The sequence below is a fragment of the Salvelinus namaycush genome, chromosome 18 (genome assembly GCF_016432855.1).
Source record: "Salvelinus namaycush isolate Seneca chromosome 18, SaNama_1.0, whole genome shotgun sequence".
Classification (NCBI taxonomy): Eukaryota; Metazoa; Chordata; class Actinopteri; order Salmoniformes; family Salmonidae; genus Salvelinus; species Salvelinus namaycush.
The window spans coordinates 17,745,667-17,763,932 of NC_052324.1; the positions used below are offsets into that span (position 1 = coordinate 17,745,667).

The 18,266-nt window shown below is 49.5% G+C and overlaps 1 protein-coding gene across 1 annotated transcript in view; it reads right to left on the reverse strand.

Annotated features, from left to right (window-relative positions):
* The window catches only part of LOC120063187 (nuclear receptor corepressor 2-like), a 127,531-nt gene that overhangs the window by 4,906 nt on the left and 104,359 nt on the right, over positions 1-18,266 (reverse strand). The window contains exons 21-46 of the mRNA XM_039013397.1: positions 15,516-15,639; positions 13,423-13,672; positions 12,661-12,708; positions 12,159-12,326; positions 11,763-11,899; positions 11,497-11,647; positions 11,265-11,372; positions 11,010-11,113; positions 9,320-9,470; positions 8,588-8,731; positions 8,396-8,473; positions 7,980-8,224; positions 7,527-7,881; positions 7,119-7,358; positions 6,715-6,966; positions 6,457-6,600; positions 6,099-6,353; positions 5,731-5,908; positions 5,091-5,563; positions 2,954-3,093; positions 2,572-2,771; positions 2,137-2,256; positions 1,838-1,980; positions 1,682-1,735; positions 757-969; positions 304-480 (exon numbers count right to left, since the gene is read on the reverse strand). Coding sequence (XP_038869325.1) covers positions 304-480; positions 757-969; positions 1,682-1,735; positions 1,838-1,980; positions 2,137-2,256; positions 2,572-2,771; positions 2,954-3,093; positions 5,091-5,563; positions 5,731-5,908; positions 6,099-6,353; positions 6,457-6,600; positions 6,715-6,966; positions 7,119-7,358; positions 7,527-7,881; positions 7,980-8,224; positions 8,396-8,473; positions 8,588-8,731; positions 9,320-9,470; positions 11,010-11,113; positions 11,265-11,372; positions 11,497-11,647; positions 11,763-11,899; positions 12,159-12,326; positions 12,661-12,708; positions 13,423-13,672; positions 15,516-15,639 — 4,652 coding nt within the window. The remainder of the gene's footprint in view (positions 1-303; positions 481-756; positions 970-1,681; positions 1,736-1,837; positions 1,981-2,136; positions 2,257-2,571; positions 2,772-2,953; positions 3,094-5,090; positions 5,564-5,730; positions 5,909-6,098; positions 6,354-6,456; positions 6,601-6,714; positions 6,967-7,118; positions 7,359-7,526; positions 7,882-7,979; positions 8,225-8,395; positions 8,474-8,587; positions 8,732-9,319; positions 9,471-11,009; positions 11,114-11,264; positions 11,373-11,496; positions 11,648-11,762; positions 11,900-12,158; positions 12,327-12,660; positions 12,709-13,422; positions 13,673-15,515; positions 15,640-18,266) is intronic.

Consider the following 18,266-nt stretch of genomic DNA (forward strand, 5'->3'; position numbering starts at 1 on the left):
TGAGATGTTGATAGAGGTGAGAGGGGCAGTGAGAGATGAGATGTTGATAGAGGTGAGAGGGGCAGTGAGAGATGAGATGTTGATAGAGGTGAGAGGTGCAGTGAGAGATGAGATGTTGATAGGAGGTGAGAGGTGCAGTGAGAGATGAGATGTTGATAGAGGTGAGAGGTGCAGTGAGAGATGAGATGTTGATAGGAGGTGAGAGGTGCAGTGAGAGATGAGATGTTGATAGGAGGTGAGAGGGGCAGTGAGAGATGAGATGTTGATAGGAGGTGAGAGGGGCAGTGGGGGGGGCAGCAGTACCTGTGGAGGAGGGCCGGTCCTCCCAGACACGGTTGGTGACGGGCGTGCGGCGGTTGGCATCCCCCTCAGAGTGGACAGAGGACACAGAGGAGGGTCTCTCCCCCCCTGACAGGCCCGGCCCGGGGGATTTGGCCTTCCGTCCGTTAGAACGCCCGCTGCCCTTTGGTTTCCCCCCACCTACACAAAAAGAGACAGAGAACAAAACACAGCCCTGTGGTTTAGTGGCCAATTCTATTCACATTTATCTACCATACATCTGAAGTTACAACTGTGAGAAACTAGTCTAGCAAAGCTGAAAGAATGAATAATTCACTTGATTTGTTACACATACATTACTGTTTCATAATGGAAATACTGAGCCCTCTGAACACCAGTACATACAACCCGGCCAACAGCCCTGCGACTCGGATTGGAGGCTTATGACAGAGGGAGATTTACGAGGTAATATCACACCTTGCAGTGAGTAGGAGTCCTCCGTCCGTCCATCAGCGGGGAGCATAGCGGCAGGCACACTGGCAACCATGGGGTTAATAGCATTGGAGGAGGGAGGGCGTTCCTCGGCCTGGTCATCATACTTTCCCATCAGGGCCTTTCTGATAATGGCCTCCAGCCCTATGGTGTTACCGGACACCTCGGGAGCCGGGTGGCTGCGGATACTCACAGGTCCTGAGAGGCAGGAAGTGACAGGGGGAAGTTAGAGGGGGCATTGAGTAGCGGCAGAGAGAGCGAAAGAGAAACATAGATAGAGGATATGGTAAAACAGAAGACAAATGGAAAAGGGCCAACATGAGAATGGAGGAGTGAGGGAGAGAAAAGGAAGACGGGGACAAGAGAAAGCAAGAAAAGGGAGTGAGAGAAAGAGAGTGGAACAGCAGAGAGGGGAAGAATAAACCAGTCAGCACATCCTCAGAGAGATGGAGAGAGACATGTTGGTTTGTGCTGACGCAGCTTTCAGTCTGTCAGTGGGCATTATGTAGGTTATGAGCCTCCAGAGGATAGCCACAGCAGAGAGAGGTGATGGACTCTAAATAACATCCAGCACGTAGCTACTGCTCTCTCCAGTCTCCTGTGAGTAGCCATGCTGATGCACATGCTCCGGAGCCGCAGCCAAAAGCCTAGCTGTGTCAGCTAGGGGCTCATCAGGGGAACGTGGCCGTATGTATACCAGCTGGAGGAGAACCTCTCTGCTGTACCATGCTGATCTATACCACAACAGAGTCACATAAACAGAAAATCTAGCTAACAGTCTACCGTGCATAAATCACAGAAAAACTACTACTCTAAGCACGTTATACAACAACATTGTGGTTGAGAGTAACAATAATCCACCTCTCCCCACTAATATCCCACGATCATTTCTAGAAATGCTGCATCTTACCTGCAGTGGTAGAAGCAGGCATGTTGAAAATCTCTGTTCCTGGCTGACCAGGATCTGGATGTGGAAACAGTATTTTTAGAGCATAGTCTCTCTGTCTATGACTACAGTATCTACAGTACCAATGCTGTATGCGGTCACTGTGGTGGTGGGACTCACTGAAGTCGGCGTCACTGCCGACCACGGTCATCTTCTTGATCATCTCCTGTTTCTTGGACTTGACGATGGCCGAGGTGCTCTCAGTGAGCTTGCTGAAGAAGGCTGGGGGCTGGGAGGTGCTGGGAGGGGAGCGAGAGCCCATGCTGTGGGGAGATGACCACATCTAGTTAGCGTCTGGAGAACTACTGTACTACTGCTTCCTACACTACGGCTATTATCCTCCTTTTTTCTTTTTACCAAGAATAGTCCAGAGATTGATTTCTATCTGTGTGAGGAAGGGAGGTAGGGTGAGACCTTACCCCTGCTCGTTGGGGTAGGAGGCCCCTTGTGTCTCTGGTTCAGACATGGCTCCGGCAGGGGACACGGGCTCAATGCCGTCTGTAGACATATTGACAGGTGACACCTTGGGCTGAGGGGACCTGGGAACACACACACACACACACACACACACACACACACACACACACACACACACACACACACACACACACACACACACACACACACACACACACACACACACACACACACACACACACACACACACACACACAAATGAGCCACTGTGGTCTGGCTGAGTATGCACAGTCATCTAAACAATATGCAATATCAATTCATGTCAGTAATATTTCGGTATCTGCATTTCCACATAGGATTAAACGTAGTACATAACATGCGACACTCATAGGAAGATACAGAGCAGTGCCATATACAGTATAAAATCTGGGCAGTACCTGTCTCGGGCACGATCCCCTCCGGCTCCCTCTGGAGTGTAGCGAGGCCCCTGGCTGGGCTCCTGGGAGGCAGGTGGGGCCTGGGGGGCGCTGGGGGGCCGGGTCAGGTCCAGGACAGAGTTGCTATGGTAAGACTGCTGCATAGGGACCTGCTGCTGGGCCTGCTGGGTCTGCCGGGTGTAGTCCTTGGTGATCACCTCCTGTTCCCCACACACATCACATCACAGATACAGGTCAGACACAGCATCTCTCCTTCCGTCCTGTCTGCTTCTCATTCCTACAGACTTTAATAAGAACTGTACGGGAAATCATCTTTAAGATGGTAAATGTAACAGTGATATGATATAGTCAAATATATTCCTGTAGTTGTGTGGGGGCTTACACTGATGTGCTGGGCCAGGGTGACCACCCTCTGGCTGCCTTTGACCAGGGGGGACTGGGGCTGCTGGCCCGGGGACAGCCTCTCCTCAGAGGGAGGCCGGTACAGACCATGCTGCTCCATGGGCATCATCTTCTGTTGAACTGAGGGGACAGGACAATACACACACACACACACACACACACACACACACACACACACACACACACACACACACACACAGGGTGGTGCCCACAAGCGCACACACACACACACATTAAGCAGCACCACCATGTACACACAAAGGGGACAAAGAAGGTGAAAATTCAGTTTCCTGGGTCAGTTTGAAGAGGCAGCTTACAGGAAGTCTATAACTACAGTGTATTAGTATTCCCTGTTTCTAAAGGTGAAAACTGACGAGAGCTTGTTGTAAAATGATAGAACAAACAAATATATAAATTTGTTAAGTCCATTATGTGCACAGCATACGGTGTGCTCGATAAACATTGCATAAGTGACACATGTGCTGTGCATAAGAGCTCAACGGTAGTTTTCCTGCTGCAGAAATCCTCTGTCTCTACAATGTGTTGTCAGCCAGTGGCGTTGGATGTGTCAAGCTACTTCAGAACACTACGGACTTATTTATATACTGAACTCTCCTCAAAGGAGAGAAGCATAAATCACTGACAAGCTTAGAGGTGACATAAAATGGCAACTCAATACTAGGAAGGTGTTCTTATATATATATATATATATATATATATATATATATATATATATATATATATATATATATATATATATATATATATATATATATATATATGTGTGTGTGTGTGTGTGTGTGTGTGTGTGTGTGTGTGATTATATATATACATACACATACCTCTCACAGCATGTTATACCACAACACTCATCTGACCTCGACATGCACACACTTTCCCTATAGGCATGTCAGAAATATTGATGTGGCACATAGCTTTACAAATGGAAAAACAAGAAAACAATATTGCATTTCTAATGATGGAAAAGCCGCGTTGAGCGGTTTGCATGTGGAAAAATCAGAATAAATTACAGTGAGGCGTAATAAGGACATGCAGAGATTTGGGGGCCAGAAGCTGCAGCACCCCCCTCCCCCAGGATCTTTTTATGGGTCTCTCCACACCCGTTACGCCCTCTCCCTGCCCCCCACCTCCACCCTCCTCCAGAGGAAGATCAACGCTGTCTGGAGCCCCGGGGAGGTTGTTTGTCTGTCTGGTGGCTGATGGGGCGTTATTCTCGTGATGCACCCTGGCAGGCTCGCCTGCCCGTTTCCTACTACATTTCACACTGGTTTATATTGACACCGACTGACACACACAACTTAAGCTTTCTCTTTTGTCATTCAGGTAATCTAGCTAGCAATATTTTCGCCTTATTTCTGGAACATTTTGTGAGGCGAATATCTGTAAGGAAGGTGTCATTACTAACTATGAATCAAATACTTACAGAATTACTATGCTCATCATAAACCTTCTAACATTACATTGATGGATTGATAACAAGGCTACTTTATTTAGTTTCTAATATGGAACTCTTGAATGCTACAGGTGCACTAAGATTGCAATATGAGGGGGGAGGGGTGCCACATGGTAAAGACAGCCACATCCTCCTCAATAAAAAGGAAATTAAAATAAGCAGCAATGAATGTTACGTTGAAATCTTCCAACCACTGAGCCATCTATGAATGATACCTTAAAGGGCATCTAGGATCTCTCTCCAAGGAAATACCAATTGGGTTCTGTATTTGTACCATAATAATGGTCAATACATAGTCATTTAATAAAAATATATAGTCATTTAATAATTTGATTAAGTAAGCTGCTTTCATCTCCTTAATATTCTGTCTAAGTAAGCTCCAGTTTAGACTTTTTCTACTTCTCAATGTCAAAACGTGTTAAATAATAATTAGATGGTCACGTTTGGATATATTTTTTTTTTATAGTTCTCTACGTTACACAAAAAAATAGCATAGCGTAGAAAAGAACACAAAAAAATAAATATGTCAAAAATAATTTGGACTGATTTGATAATGCCCAACCACCACAGCGTGCAATAGGCCACAGACGGACGAGGGGAGGGTCTGGGTGATGAGGGGACCCTGGGATCCAGAGCGTCTTACCATCACTGGCGCTGTTGGCCACGAGCGAGCCCGTCTCTGGCATCCCCGTTTCACAAGAAATTTGACGCATGATAATCGCGTTTATGAAGTTGGCCGCAGTCATGGTGGTCTTACCGAGTGCTCGGAGCTCTTGTTCCTGAACGGACATCGGTTTGTTTTGAGTCTTTTCCCTACTAGGTGTGCCACTTTCTCCACGGCCAGCAGCGTTATCCGACTGGGGGGGCAGCAGGTGAGGGGGTCGCCCTGAGTGGTGAGAGGCTGAAGAGCCCTGGGGGTAGGGGCTGGGGTAACCCCCTTGGTTAGGGCTGGCCAGCTTGGGGTCAGATTTGCTGGAGGATATAGAGGGCCCATGTTGATCTTGGGTGTGTTTGGGAAGGCCTCCCCTACTCTTGCCCCCATCCCGGCCCATTTCCTTAGAGTCCATGCTTTGTTGGTAGCCGTAGCCTGGGTAGCGATTTGAGCCTGGCATGGACCTGTCAGAGGAAAACAAAAATCACTAAAACAGTCAGTAAACATGCCAACCACAGACGAACCCCCACCACCATCTGCACATCATATTTAGAAGAACCACAGAAGAAGGCACGTGCAGTAGGAGATACTTAGCCATTTATCCAACCATGCATGTCACCAAGCAGGTTACCTTAGCACAGAGGGGTTGTTGTGGTCGCTGACAGGCAGACTCTTGCCCCCAGTGTTGTGCAGGACACTGGGCCTCTGCTGGACACTGTCCTGGGTGCGAGGGGACACCGGGGAGTGCTGGTGGCCATAGCCAGAGTGGGAGGAGGGCCTGACACTACCACCTGAGCTGTGCTCTGTGCCTGAGGGAGGGAGGGTACAGATACTTTACACACAGCACAGAGCTCATATCATCTCATTGAACAACAGCATAGACATCCAACACAGACCATGTGCAGTAAATGTACTACTATCATGGTAATAACATAATAGTGTAATAATTGAATAGCAGAAAAACAAACAGGCAGTGAGTGGGTCTATATCTTCACACACCTGGTCTCCAGATGGGGGCATGTTCCACGTTGCCGTGAGAGATCCCCTTCTCTCTGTCCCTGTCCCGCTCTCTCTCCCGTTCTCTGTCTCTGTCCCGTTGTCTCTCGCGATCCCTCTCTCTCTCCCTCTCCTGTTCCCTGTCCCTCTCGCGGTCTCTCTCCCTCTCCCTCTCGCGGTCTCTCTCCCGGTCTCTCTCCCGCTCGCGGTCAGCAGAGGACGGTGTGCCGTGCTGCTTGCTCATGTGTTGGGGCCCAACTACACAGCACAGGAGAGACACAAACAAAACACAGATGAGTCCGTCACACAGCATCACATTTAAAACACAGAACGCTGGCTGGTGTAGAGTCCAGTCCAGTACCTGGTGAGATGGGAGAGGAGGTGTATGGCTGGCTAGGGAAGGCTCCAGGGATGTAGGTGATGCGGTCCATGGGGGAGCCGGAAGACCCTGCAGTGGGAGGGACCAGGACAGGTAAGTGTGGCACCTGAGACAGATCGATGATCCCTGGGAACAAGAAGAAAGAACAACACTAGTCAAAACTACAGACTGCACTACACTGGTCCAGCTAGGCTACTTTTTGTGTGTGTGTGTTTGCACCATGACCAGAGTGAGGCTCACCGCGCGGGGCAGCAGAGTAGGGCAGTTGGAGGGGCTGGTCCCGTGGTGAGAGCCCCCTCAGCAGGTCTGAGCGCTGGGCAGCCATGGCGGCGGCTGCAGGCCACTGGTGCATCTGCTGGGAGGTGATGTAGTCGTTGAGCAGCGTCTGGCGGTTCTCCAGGGCCGCCGTGTCGGGGAAGCCCCGGATCAGGTAGGGGTAGGGGTGAGGGTAGCCAGGGTTAGGGGCCAGATGGCGAGGCAGGTAGTAGGCTGCTAAATGAGGAGGAAGACAAAGAGACCATATAAAGCCATCATATAGTCACGTACACCGTCCCCCCAACCACACAGAAAGAGCAGTTATTGAAGGAGCTCCTATGTAGAACTGTACAGTGGACACGAGAATGGTCCAGTCGTGTACTACGTACCTGGGTCGATGGGGATGCCCTGACGCAGGGCAGCAGGGTCAAAGGCCAGGGGGATCTGACCTCGGTACACGTCAGCCCCCAGACCCTGCAGCAGACGCTCGTACGACGCCAGGGACGCCTGTTGTTGGGCCTGTTGTTGGGCCTGCTGCTCGGCAACGCCCGGCAGCGGTGACTTGCCGGAGCTCATCTCCCTAGGGGTGGGTGTGGACTTGCGCTCCTGAGGCTGATTCTTATTGGAGCCTGGACCACACAGAGGAGAGACGGGAGAGAGAAGGATGCTTCAGAACACAAACACAGTGGGCTTCACATGAGCTCTTTTCATTTCAACCCAGGGTGAAAAACAATCAATGCGTTACAATCGGACAGGTTCTACGACAGTGCACAGTCCGGTGTCAGTGTGTGACATACCTTCATGCTGCCGCTGGCCTGATTCTCTGGACAGGGGGGATCCTCTGTGAGAAGGCCCAGTGTAGGGAGCCCTCATGCCACCCTTGTGTTCCTCGTAGCCAACGGGGCTGTGGTGGGCCTTGCCACCCTGTTCGCCCCCCATGGCCAGAGGCGAGGAGCGGGCCATGGAGCTGGCCGTGCTGACCACAGCGCTGGGCCGACCCTTAGGACCTTCCTCGTAGCGGCCCCGCTGCTCAGGCCCCCGCATCTCCAGGTGAGGGGGCATGCCGTAGTGGGAGCGTGGGGAGCTGGCGATGATGGAACGAACGTCATGCCCCTTCCTTAAGCCACCCTGCTCCTGCTTCATAGGAGCACCCTGAAAAAAGGAAACACTGAATATCTCTACCAACAGGGACTTTTCTTGCTTTTATTTCCTTGACGCACAGTGCATCTACAGTGTGGCGTTCCACTCACCTGTGCTATGATGCCATCTTTGCCAGCCTTGGCCATCATCATGCCATCGGGCATCTGTCGTAGCTCCTCTCTGGGGATGAGGTGGATGGATCGGCCCCCCTCCTTCACGGTGGGCACCATGCCGTCTCGTCCCTTCATGGGGTCAGCCATCTGGCCAGGCCCTCGGGGCGGGGAGCCCTCTCTCTTCATCTGCTTGGGCTCTCGCCTCATGTAGCCATCCTGGGGTTCCATGTGACGGGGGATACCTGGGGGGGAAGAGGAGGGGTGGAACACAAACACACAGGAGTTCAAATTTGAAGTCAGACTGGAACTTTTTTGACAATTAACTTCTCTTGAGCGATTGTACAACTAGGCGAGGTGACCATACCCTGATGCAGTGTATGGAATATAAAAAAATTGTGAGTCTATTTGCTTACCCTGTGAAATGGAACCACGGATGTGGTGGGTCGGGTGTGGGCTGTCTCTCTCATGGGGCATGGCTCTACCCATCAGACCTGAAGTATGTGCGGGAGTGAAGAAAGAGTAGCATTTTTTACGTCCTTGTAGGACTCTAGTCTATGTAAAGTACATGCTAGAGCTCTTAGAGGGTAGCGGACTCCTCAACTTACCCTCACAGTTGGCTGCAGACAGAGAGTCCCTCATGGGCAGCCCCCTGGAGATCCCTCCCTCCATGACATCATAGGGGCGCTTCAGCCCCAAGATCTCCCCAGGCTGGCCCCGGCTGTCTTCTTTAGGGTTCTGAGAGGGTAGGCCTGAGGAAAACACGCCACAAACAACAGTCAACAGAGGGCATTGAGAGGTGGCTTTAACTCTTCAAGACTAAAGGCAATGCCTCTGTTCCTGTTCTTACAGTATGTACACTACTGTTCAAAAGTTTGGGGCCACTTAGAAATGTCCTTGCTTTTGAAAGAAAAGCACATTTTTGGTCCATTATAATGATCAGAAATACAGTGTAGACATTGTTAATGTTGTAATTGACTATTGTTGCTGGAAACGGCTGATTTCTTATGGTATATCTACATAGGCGTACATAGGCCCATTATCAGCAACCATCACTCCTGTGTTCCAATGGCACGTTATGTTAGCTAATCCAAGTTGATCATTTTAAAAGGCTAATTGATCATTAGAAAACCCTTTTGCAATTATGTTAGCACAGCTGAAAACTGTTGTCCTGATTACAGAAGCAATACAACTGGCCTAATTGATCAATTTGATGTTATTTTAATGGACAAAAGATGTGCTTTTCTTTCAAAAACAATGACATTTCTAAGTGACCCCAAACTTTTGAACGGTAGTCTAAGTGTAGTAGCACGGTGTTTCTAGAAGGTTAGAGAACTGACGGTCATAGGTGAGGATGTGTCCGCTGATGCCCTCATAGACCACGTGTCCTTTGGACAGGGCCTCGTCCCGCTCCCTCTCTGCCCTGCTGGGACTGTCTTCCGTGATCAGACGGGTTATGGTCCCCTTGTACAGAACGTCAGCCGGGGTGCCCTGTGGAGGGAGGGACAAACGCAGAGGAACACAACAGCCAATCACCCCACAAGATACAGCAGATGTCAGTTTAACCCTTTCATTGCTCGTTGTTGTAAGATGCATATTTGTCCTGAATGTTATTTTTTTATTGTGACGATGATTAAGATCATACGGATCGTTTATCGTTCACTGATGCCAATCGGAGAATTGTGTGGCAATTGTTGTTATGCGCGTGGATGTCACGTTATGATTCAACGAATACAGAGCTTTATGTCCCGACCGCTGCTGCAACAGAGCCCACACGCTAAACAAATTGAATTGCTCACTACAATACCAGCAGCAGCGTAGTCACATAAGAACACAATTTGTGTCTCAGACAATACCCCCCACACACACTCTGCAGTGCTAACACCAGGTGACAGAACGGCAGCAGCGGGTTTGGTCAGGGCTATTGAATCATATCTCTGGCACACTTTCAGTGCGAGTCAGATTTGCGCCATGGCTAGTGAGGGTTTACGTAAGCCTGCTGGGAGGCTGAGAGAGAGAGCACGCACAGGCCTGTCCCCCCCCCCAAAAACGCCTTTCGTCAACTAACACTTTTTTACCCACCCTTACTAGCTCTGACTTTGCTGATAGCTCCTTTATTGAGGGAAAATGTACTTACCATGACTGTGATATGTGGGTGTCCCTCCTAGCTGCCTTAAAATAAATGCACTAACTGTACGTCACTCTGCTAAATGACTAAAATGTACATGTCAAATGATATTCGAGGGGGGGGGGGGGGGTCGGGGGATAGTGACGTCAGATGCCAGACCATAAGTGTAGGGTTAGGGGGGGGGGGGGGGGGGGGGGGTTGGGCTTGTCTCACAGGATCAAGTGGCCTTGACAGACACAAACACCCTTCCTATCTCCCTTATCTACCCTCAGCATCCAATGTCATCAAGGGAGATGCGAGAGACCTACGCACCCGATGCCGCAAAGCTTATCTGTACACACACACACCTCATTGACAGATAGGCTTTCACTCTGCCTAGCAGTCAGCTAGACAAACAAAGGAGTCGCCGTGCGACATCCCCACCCACTCTGATTATATACGACCTCTCACCTTTCCCTCAGTTATCTATCTGGGCACATATAATCTCATCCCATTTCCAGGCCAGTTGGCTGAGGGAGTTATTACATCAGGCTGAAGACCGTGCGTATCAGTGACGGGGCTTAGCGAGTGGAGAGAGTAAACAGATAAATCAAGTAGGGAACAGACGTGGTACAGTGTGTACCTGTTGCTAGGGCGACAGGGAGCAGTCAGAGCCACGGTTATGTCACACCAGTCAGGATCAACAGGGAGATCCTGCCTGCCTGTTGCCACAGCCTTTACCCAGCCTAACTTTCCAGCCTGGGCTCATGACCTCTCAACACGCCTGTGTCGTTGTCCTCGTTTCATTTGGAGACGTACAATAAACAGTCCGGTGAGAATTTTAGGCCAAAGCTGTTAGTCATGATAATAAGTACGGCCCAGTTAGCAGAAGCACAGCGTTGAGGTCGGTGTGTTGCTCTTACCTGGGTGATGGAGCCTCCTCGGTAGGAGATGGGGGAGTCCTGGTGAACTCTGGTCCCAGGGATGCCCTTCGTGATGCTGCCCCCCTGCACCGCTGGCATGGACCCTGCAAATTCAACACATCCAGGAGAACAAAGTCAGGGCTTTACACTGGCATGGAGGTCTGTTTATGCACCAATAACAGAGCAGAGAATCCGTATGAGCAGAGAACAGTGTACTGACAGAGGGGTGTGTAGTGTATCTAGCTGTGAACTCACCACGTCCAGCGTTGGCGTCGTGGGGCACCCCCTGCGTGGACAGGTTCTCTGCCTGGGAGGACGAGCACCGCGGGGACAGCTGCTCCTGCTTCACCACGGGGTAGGGACCTGGTGTGTGCGAGTCAGAGGGGGACAGTGTGAGATAAGAGCAGAGAGGAGAGTGTGTCAGTGCAGAAAGCCCAGGACACCCAAACGGAGAATTGAAGGTTAGGGTAAGAAGAGGGCAACTCACCAGCAAACCAAGGCTGGGAATGCTGCACCCACTCCAGACACTTGGACTCACCCACTTTCCTCTGATCCATCCAGGACAAACCCATCTGTGCAGGGGGCATCTTCCCATGGTCCATCCCGTGAGCCGGGCTATGCAGCTGCACTGGGGTTCCCTGCGAACCACACAGCAACAACAGTGAGCATAGTGCATGGCAACACTCCATTCACTTTCCCCATAACTTCTAAATGGGTGCTACGATTCTCTGGAGAAACGTTAATGTACTGTACCTGTGTGATAGACCCCCCTGGCTTGTTGGAGGAGATGAGAGGGGGTGGCTCTGGCATGTGGAGGGGGCGCACCGCTGCCAACCTGACGCCATCCTGCTGCAGACCAGGGGGCCCAGAGTGTCCAACCTGCTGGAAAGCTGAGATCACAGACAGATACTTCTATATGGATACAAATATAGACAGAGCAGGATTGGATAGGAAATAACAGTTAAAGGGGATTGGCTAAGGATAGCGCAAAGCAAGGGGGCATAACAGTGAAATGGGAGCTGGCACCTGAACTACAGGGGATGAGGTTCTGATGATGCTGCCCTGAGGACAACAAATTCAACAAACATTTCCCAACAAAGTACGATATGGGAGCCCTTGTGGTTAGAGACAGCTTGTAGTGGGACTCACAGGAGTTATAATGGAGCAGGTGTTGATCGTGGCTGAGCTTGGCCATGTCTCGAGGGGACATTGGGTAGGGGGACATGACAGGCCGGCCCAGGGTAGTGGCCCTCAGGTCCTCTGGCCCCACCGCCTGCTTCTTAGGGTCTCCGTGCGGAGAGAAGGCCCGGGACTTATCTGTAAGATGGGACACACAAACACACACTCAGCAACTAGCCAATCCTGGCCCTTACCAAAACTTTCTGGAAGCCGAGAGCCATCCCTTGGCCAGCACTAGCTTGTTATGCTCCTCCTTATCATCATCATAGCAAGGAGCGCAGCCAGCCACACAGCAACGCTGCTCCACACAGCCATCTCTTGTGTTTAGAGTACAAACACACTGCCAAACCCATTGCTAGTGTTTAGTGTACACACACACAGTCAAACCCCGCTAAGGAAGTGAATTTAGCTAGGCGTGTGTTGGCCGAAGGGGTATGAGTTAGGGATAGAGCAGGGCGGGGTGTGAACCTACGTAATCCGTGAAGTAGAGTCTGCAGCCACCTCTCGTTGCCTTCCAGCTCTGCAGGGACACAGACATACTGCAGCTGATCACATACCCGGTACTCACATCATCACACTCATACATACACTCACACATGTCCATGTGACTCGAATCCCTACACACATAGGCTACCTCCTCAGTTTACTGTATTGTGACTCACACAGAACACCGTCCCCCCTTGCCACTGGGCTGTGTTTTCTCCAGGGTTCATAACAATAGGAAATCCTCCAGTTACATAGGCCCTGGTCCCGGCCTACCTCGGCTTCTTTAAGGGCCCCAGATGGAAACTCTTCAGTTCATCTTGTGTCAACATCTTCTAAATTAAGACTAGGTCTAGACAGGTCAAGCAATTAACATGGAGCACAACTCTCAAAGGATATCCAAGACTGAACTCAACAACCCGACACAGATCCCGCTGCACGGGGATACCAAAGATCAATACCAGCACTACACCAAACAGTGTAGAACTGACATAATTCCCCTCAAATCAGCACGTAGCCTAATAATCTAGAGCCAAGGGAGTTGGGTTTAGACTGAGCAGAAGGATGAGAGGAGCTGAAAAGAGAGAGAGAGAAAAAGAAAGCAAGAGAGAGAAAGAGAGAGAGAGAGAGAGAGAGAGAGAGAGAGAGAGAGAGAGAGAGAGAGAGAGAGAGAGAGAGAGAGAGAGAGAGAGAGAGAGAGAGAGAGAGAGGGAGAGGGAGAGGGAGAGGGAGAGAGAGCTGGTGTTCGTACCGTCCTTGTCGCTGGTGGAGGGGCTGCGTGGGCGGACGCGGGGGCTGCTGATGTTGTGGGGGTCTCTGTCTCCCTGCGCTGGGTAAGGGTGCTGTTTGCTGGGCTGACCTGCATGCTGCTGCTGCTTGGCCTCCTGGGAGGACTCTCCGTGGGCCATGGTGATCTGCTGCTGGTAGAGAGCCAGGGCATGGGGGGGCAGCACGGCCTTACCAACCCCACCCCGCGGGCCACCCTCCGGGATCTGGGGCATCTGCATAAACAGTAGAGAGGCATGGTGAGTAGCTAATACACATACAAAAACTAACCTTACACACATCCAATGACCCTGTTCCTCTTATTGTTCTCCTTAATGTCTGGCATCTTGTTCCTCCTCTGGGTCAATCTATCCCATCTGCTCCAGATGGCCTGCTTATCTAATACAAATATGTCTTTATCATTTACCCGCCATGCTGTTATCTGTGGAAGCAGCAGTATTGTCATTACAGGAGGGCTGGCCTTAATACTACTGACAGGGGTAGAATAACCAGGCTGGACATATCTAAGGATTTATATGTGACTGTATACCAGGCTGGACTTACAGTTGAAGTCGGAAGTTTACATACACTTAGGTTGGAGTCAATAAAACTCGTTTTTCAACCACTCCTCAAATTTCTTAACAAACTATAGTTTTGACAAGTCGGTTAGAAAATCTACTTTGTGCATGACACAAGTAATTTTTCCAACAATTGTTTACAGACAGATTATTTCACTTATAATTCACTGTATCACAATTCCAGTGGGTCAGAAGTTTACATACACTAAGTTGACTGCCTTTAAACAGCTTGGAAACCACGCAGCCGTCATACCGCTCAGGAAGGAGACGCGTTCTGTCTCCTAGAGATGAACGTACTTTGGTGTGAAAAGTGCAAATCAATCCCAGAACAACAGCAAAGGACCTCATGAAGATGCTGGAGGAAACAGGTACAAAAGTATCTATATCCACTGTAAAACGAGTCCTATATTGAAATAACCTGAAAGGCCGCTCAACAAGGAAGAAGCCACTACTCCAAAACAGCCATAAAAAAAGCCAGACCACGGTTTGCAACTGCACATGGGGACAAAGGTCGTACTCTTTGGAGAAATGTCCTCTGGTCTGATGAAACAAAAATAGAACTGTTTGGCCATAATGACCATTGTTATGTTTGGAGGAAAAAGGGGGAGGCTTGCAAGCCGAAGAACACCATCCCAACCGTGAAGCACGGTGGTGGCAGCATCATGTTGTGGGTGTGCTTTGTTGCAGGAGGGACTGGTGCACTTCACAAAATAGATGGCATCATGAGGGAGGAAAATTATGTGGATATATTGAAGCAACATCTCAAGACATCAGTCAGGAAGTTAAAGCTTGGTCGCAAATGGGTCTTCCAAATGGACAATGACCCCAAGCATACTTCCAAAGCTGTGACAAAATGGCTTATGGACAACAAAAGTCAAGGTATTGGAGTGGCCATCACAAAGCCCTGACCTCAAACGTATAGAAAATTTGTGGGCAGAACTGAAAAAGCGTGTGCGAGCAAGGAGGCCTACAAACCTGACTCCGTTACACCAGCTCAGTCAGGAGGAATGGGACAAAATTTACCCAACTTATTGTGGGAAGCTTGTGGAAGGCTACCCGAAACGTTTGACCCAAATTAAACAATTTAAAGGCAATGCTACCAAATACTAATTGAGTGTACGTAAACTTCTGACCCACTGGGAATGTGATGAAAGAAATAAAAGCTGAAATAAATAATTTTCTCTACTATTATTCTGACATTTCACATTCTTAAAATAAAGTGGTGATCCTAACTGTCCTAAGACAGGGAATTTTTACTAGTATTAAATGTCAGGAATTGCGAAAAACTGAGTTTAAATGTATTTGGCTAAGGTGTATGTAAACTTCCGACTTCAACTGTATATGTGACTGTATACCAGACTGGACTTATAAATCCTTAGATAAGTGACTGTATACCAGGTTGGCTCTCATATGCTCTCCAAGGATGGAGAAGACTAAGATACAGGTTGCAGGGCCTGACGACAGTGTGTAAAGAGACGAGGGGTTAAGTGGTAAGACTCACAATAGGGGGGATGGTCGCAGCCCTCTGTTTGAGCTGCTTCAGGTCCATGGGCTTCTGCAGGGGGGAGGAGATGACCCCATCATGAGCATAGTTTAGAAGGCTGGGCCGGTTTGGGGACGTCATCCTGGAGAGAGAAATAAAAAAGGAGGGAATGAAGAAGAGGAAGGAACGAGAGAGAGAGAGAGAGAGAGCGAAGGGGAGGAGGGAGGAAAGAGAGAGAAAAAGAGCAAAATAGTGTGAAAGAGAGCGAGAAAGAGAGCGGAGTGCGAGAGAGAATGTGAGAGAGAGAGAGAGAGAGAGAGAGAGAGAAAGAGAGAGCAAGAGAGTGCGAGCCAGAGCGCGCACGCGAGAGATCGAGCCCGCGCGAGAGAGCGCAAGAGAGCGAGAGAAAAAGAATGAGGGAGGTAACTAGAACACACTTTCTCATTCAGTAGCCTGCCAATGGATGTACCACACATTCCTTAATATGGCCATAGCCGGGCTTCTCTTATTTACTTTTCCCATAAACACGGATTGACCCTGAGCAGAACCTCGCACTATGAAAACACAAAGAGAGCAGAGGGTCTGACTGCTTTTCCATCCCACGAGCCCAACCACCCATCCCCTACTCACAGATACACACATAAAAACACACACAGATACTCCGGAACACACACATGAACACCCACACTCACACACACAATGAGAGAAACTGGGGCGCACACACACACACACACTCCCTCCCATTGTTTGCTTTGGCACAGAGGGCAACGTTCCCCTAGGCTCTGCCAATACATGCAGTCTGCTGTCATGGAAAAAACTGAACAAATACTCTGCAAACACTGCAGGACGAATCCCCACTTCTGTCAGCCCACATCTTTGACACACACATTGCGTCTGCAGGCACGCACACACAAACATCTTAGAACTTGGACCATAAACCGAAAATTATCAACGCCGACCCAACCGGCCAGTTAGAGGACATTTTACTGATATAGATAATGATAATAAGTTGCCTTAAAAAAATCTGTGAATATAGGCGATTGCTAACAGGACAATTGAGCTACAGCATTCAAAGCAGTAGTAGTGGTTTTAAGGGTAATACACTGAACAAAAATATAAATGCAACATGCAAAGTGTTGGTCCCATTTTTCATGAGCTGAAAAAAGATGCCAGAAATGCTCCATATGCACAAAAAGCTTACTTCTCTCAAATGTTGTGCCAAATTTGTTCACATTCCTGTTAGTGAGTATTTGTCTTTGCCAAGATAATCCATCTACCCGACAGATGTGGCATATCAAAACGCTGATTCAATAGCATGATCATTACACAGGTGAACCTTGTGCTGGGGACAATAAAATGGCACTCTAAAATGTGCAGTTTTGTCACACAACGCCACAGATGTTTCAAATTTTGAGGGAGCGTGCAATTGGCATGCTGACTGCTGTAATGTCAACCAGAGCTGTTTCCAGAGAATTTATGTTGTTCTGAAACGAAGCTGAAAATGTTCCAGTTCTTCCATGGCCTGCATACTCACCAGACATGTCACCCATTAAGCATGTTTAGGATGCTCTGGATCGATGTGTACGACAGCGTATTCCAGTTCCCGCCAAAATCCAGCACCTTTGCACAGCCGTTGAAGAGGAGTGGGACAACATTTCACAGGCCACAATCAACAGCCTGATGAATTATACGCGAAAGAGATGTGTCGCGCTGCATGAGGCAAATGGTGGTCACACCAGACATTGACTGGTTTTCTGATCCAAACCCTTACCTTGTTTTTAAGGTATCTGTGATCAACAGATGCATATCTGTATTCCCAGTCTTGTGAAATCCATAGATCAGGGTCAAATTAACTAAATTACTATTACCTCGTTGCACTCACTTCTGTCATCATGAACTGCTTTGAGAGACTAGTCAAGGCTCATATCACCTCTACCTTACCTGACACCCTAAACCCACTTCAATTTGCTTACCGCCCCAATAGATCCACAGACGATGCAATTGCCATTGCACTGCACACTGCCCTATCCCATCTGGACAAGAGGAATACCTATGTAAGAATGCTGTTAATTGACTCTAGCTCAGCATTCAACACCATAGTACCCTCCAAGCTCATCATTAAGCTCGAGGCCCTGGGTCTGAGCCCCGCTCTGTGCAACTGGGTCTGAGCCCAGCCCTGTGCAAGTGGGTCCTGGACTTCCTGACGGGCCACACCCCCAGGTGGTGAAGGTAGGAAACAACACCTCTACATCGGCCCACATGGATGCGTTCTTAGCCCCTTCCTGTACTCCCTTGATCAACCATGACTGCGTGGACACGCATGACTCCAACTCAATCATCAAACTTGCAGACGACGCAACAGTTGTCATTGTTGATAATCAGGCCTACAAGACAGACTACATGGAGGAGGTGAGGGCCCTGGGAGTGTGGTGCCAGGAAAATAACCTCTCACTCAACGTCAACAAAAGGAGATGATCGTGGACTTCAGTAAACAGCAGAGGGAGCACCCCCCTATCCACAGGACCGCTGTAGAGTATTGCCACAAATTGCCTGACAACTAAGGGCCTGCAACTCCTTCACCCAGCCCCGAGCCCTTCACCTGCAACCCCTCCACCCAGCCCCGAACCCCCACCTGCAACCCCTCCACCCAGCCCCAACCCCCACTTGCAACCCCTCCACCCAGCCCCGAGCCCTCACCTGCAACCACTCCACCCAGCCCCGAACCCCCACCTGCAACCCCTCCACCCAGCCCCGAACCCCCACCTGCAA